At 38.1% G+C, this 6,596-nt stretch overlaps 1 protein-coding gene across 2 annotated transcripts in view; it reads left to right on the forward strand.

The window, feature by feature from the left end:
- The first annotated feature begins 332 nt into the window (after positions 1–332).
- The window catches only part of MINA (MYC induced nuclear antigen), a 33,327-nt gene continuing 27,063 nt past the window's right edge, over positions 333–6,596 (forward strand). For both annotated transcript variants that reach the window (XM_006903122.1, XM_006903123.1), the window contains exons 1-2: positions 333–797; positions 5,293–5,412. In XM_006903122.1, the coding sequence (XP_006903184.1) occupies positions 366–797; positions 5,293–5,412 (552 nt within the window). In that variant the 5' untranslated portion in view covers positions 333–365. The remainder of the gene's footprint in view (positions 798–5,292; positions 5,413–6,596) is intronic.

Consider the following 6,596-nt stretch of genomic DNA (forward strand, 5'->3'; position numbering starts at 1 on the left):
TGACCCATAGGGTTTTCATTGGCTAATTTTCAGAAGTCTGTTGCCAAATCTTTCTCTTTAGTTTGTCTTACTCTGGAAGCTTTGCTGAAAGCAGTCCACCATGGGTACCTATTGAGATGTGAAATATTGGCAATGTAGCTTGCAGCATGAGAGCAAGTATGCAAGTCACCATTGAAGGCAAACTGATACAAGGGTGGCAACTGCAGGAAATAGAATGACTTAAAGTTTTTCTGTTGCAAGTACAAGCTATGTTTGTACAAGCTAACACTGATATTTTCTTTCCTAGTATACCTCACCACATGTTTTGTGTTTTATTTATGTAGGAGGTTTACATAGTGTCACTGCTTTGCATTGAAGACACAACGATGCCAAAGAAAGCAAAGCGTGCCGGGAGTGGGAAGGAAGAGGAGCCTGTTCCCTGTAAGCAGGTGAAGGTGGAGACAGCTGATGTGCCGTCCCCTCTGAACTTTGACAGTCCTAGTGACCTCTTTGAAAGTTTAATCTCACCCATCAAGATAGAAACTTTTTTCAAGGAATTCTGGGAGCAGAAACCCCTTCTCATACAGAGAAATGATCCTGCAGTGACCACATATTACCAATCCTTGTTCAGGCTGACAGATCTGAAGAGTCTGTGCAGCCAGGGCATGTACTATGGGAGAGACCTAAACGTCTGCCGGTGTGTCAATGGAAAGAAGAAGGTTTTAAATAAGGATGGCAAAGCACACTTTCTTCAGCTGAGAAAAGATTTTGATCAGAAAAGAGCAACAATTCAGTTTCACCAACCTCAGAGATTTAAGGTAATAAATTCCCCCATAGTAAAATGTGAATAATATTGGCTATAGTTCAGTTTAAGAATGAACGATAAGATAATGACTAGCCTCCTGTCAGTTTGAGAAGACAAAGTGCTTGCTTGATCTTTTAATGATTCCAGCTTAGAGAAATTCCATGTTATATTCCAGCTAAACTGTTAGACTCTCCTTCTGAGGGTGGACATGGTTAGGCATTGTTGCTTGATCAAAATGCAAAAAATAAATTATACTCTTAAGTTTATAAAGCAAACATCATACCTTCAGGCCTACATTCTATGGCCTGGTTTATGTTGTGGTCTGTGGTAGATATTTTTGCTTGATTTGTCTTTATCACTATAAGTTAAGGCACAAGAGCACCAAGGTAATAATTTTCTTGATGTTGCCTATATTGACCTAAGTAGAGGCATCAGAACTGTGATGGGATCACATACTAGGTCTTGTTCAAGAAGGACTTCATTCCCCCACCCCCATAGCTGCACTGAGTGCTGGGGACCTGGAACTGCACTCAGGAAGACTGTCAGAGGTAGGGGTTAACTTCGATGTGAGAGTCAGGATGATTGGCTATTTATTTATTGTTTGTTTTTGTTTTTTTTTTTTACTCTTGTATTAGTGATTGACATTTGCAGAGTAACGTACCTTCTCTGTGATCAGTTTTTGTATTTATAATATAGAAAGTTAGGATGAACTCACTTGGCTTCTCGAATGTTTGAGACCTTTGTATGCCACATGACCCAGAAAAGTTGAATTAGCTTTTGAGTTTTAGATAATGTTTTGTGCATTCAGAAAACTCCTTCTGTGACTGATGACTGAGTCAAAATCACAGCACAGTAGGAGAGGAAGAGCTCATGAGTTTACATACCGAGAGAATGAGTTCTGGCTGTGTTAATGCCTCCTGGTCCTTTGTCATCAATTATAGTTAATGTTTCCTTATATTGTACTAAAGAGTTGATGTTAGATCTCATTAGAACTCACCTACTAAATGTTCTTACTCTTTGTCTAAAAGACTCTGAACTTATTAGTACCCTGGGTGAAGTATAAGTATTCTCAGATTCTGTAGAACAAGTCTTCATTCTATATATTCCATCTCAGGCAATCATATGTTGAAATGTCTGTAGCTCGGACATCAAAAAAATAAGTTAAAAACCATTTGCCAGGCTAATTTGTGATTTGAATTCAAGAAATATGGACACACTGGGCCAAATACTTCTAAACTACTGTTGACTTTTCATCTGATTAGAAGTAACACTTTTAAAAGAATCATTTGATCACAAACCAGTAGGAAGTTGATTTCTGACATATGAGTGGTGTTCTCTGTGGATATCATTTCTGTACGTAGAATCATCTTCCCTAGAGCCTTTCTCTGTGTGCCTGGGATTGTACCTATAACGTATTTCTTTTAACCTATTAACTTGCTCCTCATCTGGGTTTATTTCTAGCCAAATCCAGCCTTGAGGCTACTTGAGGATACATTCTCTCCACCATCTGTATTTGAAGGAGTTTCAAGCTACAAGAGCTTACTTACTCTATTACACTAGACACAGGATCTCAAGACTAAATTATTACGGGAAGTTTTAGTGTTGAGTGTGCTTGTTTGTGAATGGGAATATTAACAAAATAACAAAAAGTTGAGTGGCTGTTCATCGCTGGCTATATTGAAAGACAGTTAGCCCTTAGAGCATTGTGTCCCAGAATGTCCACTTAGTCTGGCAGTCAGTAAGGAACTGATTAGAGAGGCATAGAAATGGTTTCCCCACTTGCTTTGGCTAATCCATACATCAGAGGTTCAGTTTAGGGTAAATGTAACACTCATTTGAGTTTTACAATGCATGTTAGACTTTACGAACTATTTTCATGCTTGCTAGTTTTGCATCTCCTAAATGCATTTGAAGTAAGTGGAGCAATTGTAGTCCCCATTTTATACAAGAAAAAAAATTATAGTTTGTGACATTGTGACTTTCCCATAGCTTTTAAGCTGGTAAAGGATTTCTTACTCCGCAATTAAGACATTTTCCTCCCACACTTTTAAAGATGTTAATTGAAATGTGGTTTTACTTTTGTGTGTGTGTTCTGCTTGCATTGTTTGTTTGTTTCTGGCTGTCTTTAGGCCAAGTGCATGGTTTTCTTAATTACAGCCTTCAGCTTTGATTCTGTGGAGTCAGATCAGGTCTAAGAACTTTTACTGAAGTGCAGTAGTGAATGCTGCCTTCCCTTATTTGATTCTAGGAGCCTCCTGTTTGGTGTCTTTGGATATAGTTCAGAACCTTGAGATAAAGAAGATTGATTTCAGGACCTTGTTTGTGTCTGAGTCAGTATGGTGAAAGAATCACACTTGTATATTGCTTTGCACCTTAAGCAGGATTTGAGATAAGTGGTTTCATGCTGTTCCTCTCAAGATTATGACAGAAGCTGTAATATCTTTATTTTATAAATAAAGAAGGTGAAGTCATCTAGGATCTAACTACAACTAGAGGTGGAGTGGTTTGACTCCAGCTCTCTTTCTTTTATGACCCACAGATTCAAAAGCTAAAGAGATTTAGAAGAAATGAAAAAAATAATATAGTTGATGCGATTATTGAATCCTTAAAGAAGACATGAGACAGTTTCTCCATTACAGACACTGATATTTAGGTTGGGAATCATAACCACACATCTGGTCCTGAAATGGCCTATCTGGCCGTCAGAGGGGGGAAAGCCTTGTTTTCTAGTAGTTGCCATTGCTATATAAATATATTTATGATATTTAGAGCAATGCTTTGCTAAAACCCTCCCTGGTATAAATTAGCCTCTGTTAAGTGTTTGGAGCTATTTAAATGCTAGTAAATTATTCCCCAGAGATCTATAAATAGAAGAGCCCAGTGGTATATATAAACATGACTCCCAGTACTTTCTTTTTAATGACCTAGTTCATTCCCACTTGGTATTTTTACCATATTCTAAGTTCATTTTCAGTCTTCTGCTGGGATTGACTCCTAACCTGAGGCCACTGGTTTATTTTTCAGGCATTTAAAGCATGTTTCATTGCTTTCCCTGTGCTAGACACTGAAACTTTGGACTCCTCAGTGTTCTTTGTAGGTGGCTTGCTTTTTCTTGAATTCTTTAGAATGTTGATAGAGAGTCCTAGTTAAGGGTAAGACCCTGGAACTAGGCTATCTGGATTTAGATTATTGGAAATATCTAGACTGTCTGGATTTGAAGCTTAGCTTTCCACCTGTGTACTTCTGTGTCTTAGCTTCCTCATCTATAAACTGGAGGTAATTGTATTGCTTATCTGTAAGGCAGAGCTGTGGGGAAGATTATGTAATTAATATGTGTAAAACACTTAGGAGAAACTGCCTAGCACCAGGGAGTGCCATTACCACATAGCCTAATTGTTATATCTTTTCTTTTCACCTGCCTTAGGAAGTAAGATTTCCTTCTCTCTCCCAGTGATATCTGGGTTATCCCCAGAACCTTTGACTAATTTATACACTAAATTGCTTAACTGATGGAGGGAGGAGCATTACCTGACCTCCTTTTCTCTCTGTGCTCTTTCTAAGTAATCATTTCTGCTTTTTTATGTTTTAAGTATTAGTTGTATGCAGGAATTTCCAAATGTATCTGTAGCTCTTCTTACTCTTGTCTGATTTATTATCCCAAAGCACCTCTGCTAGAGGAGATCAGTAGTACAGACATACCATGTCTGCTAATCCCAAAACAGGCAGTTTGAATCTACCAGCTGCTCCACAGGGCAAAGATGAGCAATCTCCACCGTATGATTTACGGTCTCTGAAAACCTGCCGAAAGGTCAGCTGTGAGTCTGTCCTAACTCAACAGCACACAACAGCAACAACAACATAGAGCATACTTTTTTAAAAATAAAAAATCCTCTGAAAACTTGTTGTTTAGCATGTATTTTCCATTTTCATAAATCCAGCCAGAAGCTAACCAGTTATCCAAGCCAAAAGCCCCCAAGTATTTTTGGCTTTTACTCCATTTTGTTTTCCCCTTGTATTGAGTCTATCAAGAAGTCCCATTCCAAGCCACTGCCAGAGTCCATCTTGATTTTTCATTCCTCTCTCATTTCAACCACCCTTGCCATTCTTTCCAGCGCTAGTGCCTCTCATTAAGTTTTGAACAAATCTTTTCTGCTTCCACTGTTGCTTTTCTACCCAGTAGCTAGAGCAAGTTGTTTTTTGTTTGTTTGGGTTTTTTTTTTTTAATAAAAAAATAAAATGGATTTTGTCAATCTCCTGCTTAAAATTCCCCAGTGGTTCCATATTGCCATTTTTGCCAAACTCTTGCTTATTATCTATGCATATCTTTCCTATCCTGTTTCTGCACACAATGTCAGTTTCCTGAGGGCAGGGGGCTTGGTGTGTTGACTGCTTTTTTCCTCAGTGTCTAGAACGTAATTGGATGAGAAAGACTTGCTAAATGACCACAAATTTGCTTTTCTTACTAATAACATTTTCCCCTTCTTTCCACTCCCCTCCTTCCTTTTAAGGATGAACTTTGGAGGATCCAGGAGAAGCTGGAATGCTACTTTGGCTCGTTGGTTGGCTCAAATGTGTATATCACTCCCTCAGGGTCGCAGGGGTTACCACCCCATTATGATGATGTAGAGGTAAGAGAGCAAGGAAGTCCCTCAGCCTGGGACAAAATGAGTTGCTGAGACAGGGGTTAGGATAGCTGCTGGGACTCAGTTCCCTTTAGTCTTAGAGCCTCGTAGACCCAGACACTGTCCACTTTTTTCAAGCAGTCTTTTTTTTTAATTAATTTTAATGAAAGTTTACAGAGACTTTGGAATTCCATTGTTGCACATTTTCCTCCCTGCCCACCCCTACCCCTTAGTTCACTTTTCTCTTTGAAAAGTAAAAAAGATTCTTTCATTATTATATAATCTCTCCCCCTCCCCCAGTCCACTCCACTATGCAGCTTGCATTCTGGACTCTTGTTATGACAAAAATACCTAATATATCCCTTTTAACCAGTTCTCTCCCTGATCTGTTTCAATGCAGCAGTATACATTATTTATCCACGCAGTCTTTTGAGACCGTGGCCTCAACTAAACACTGGGCCAAAATAAATCCCATCAGACTGGTTTCCTTGTTCTACTCAATGAGAGAGATTGGTTCAAACATCACTATTATTAAGAGCCACACATGCTTGTGAATCAAGATATTTATTGAATTTACTGTCAGAAATATCCAAGTGGCTTTTTTCTTTAATTTCACAATGTATGATATTTAGTAAAGTGAAGTCACAAACAGTCCTTACATTTGCTTTCAATTTGTCTTTTTCCTTACAACTGCCAATTTTTCTTTTTTCTTTCCATTTGCAAAAACCTAGGGTCATAGGGTCAGTTTGAATGAGGGTAATGGTTTCACCTCAGCCCTGGCAGCTTAGCTCAATGCTCATTTCACTCTCATGTGGCTTCTAAAAATATGTTAGTGCTTTGATTTAAGTATTTAGTAATTTATTTTTGTATAAATACAAATTTTGAACAGAATTTTAAGTTAAAAGCTCTCTTTTCCCTTTAGAAAAAAATTGATACTAAAACATTTTCTTTAAGTTGTTTTTTGAATTTTATTTTTTAAAAATAAATATTTTACTGTTGTAAAATGGGACTGACATCAGGGTTGAGGGAAGACAGAAAAGGAGGAGAGGAATGATGTATATTGCATTGAAACAGATGAGGGAGAGAACTGTTTAAAAGGGATATATGAATGGGTATTCTTGTCATTATTGAAGTCCAGAGTGAAGGCTGCATAGTGGAGTAGACTTGGGGGGAATACTTGCATAACAATG

Source organism: Elephantulus edwardii, unplaced genomic scaffold, assembly GCF_000299155.1.
Source record: "Elephantulus edwardii isolate Elephantulus edwardi_28Jun2011 unplaced genomic scaffold, EleEdw1.0 scaffold00513, whole genome shotgun sequence".
In the NCBI taxonomy this organism is placed as follows: Eukaryota; Metazoa; Chordata; class Mammalia; order Macroscelidea; family Macroscelididae; genus Elephantulus; species Elephantulus edwardii.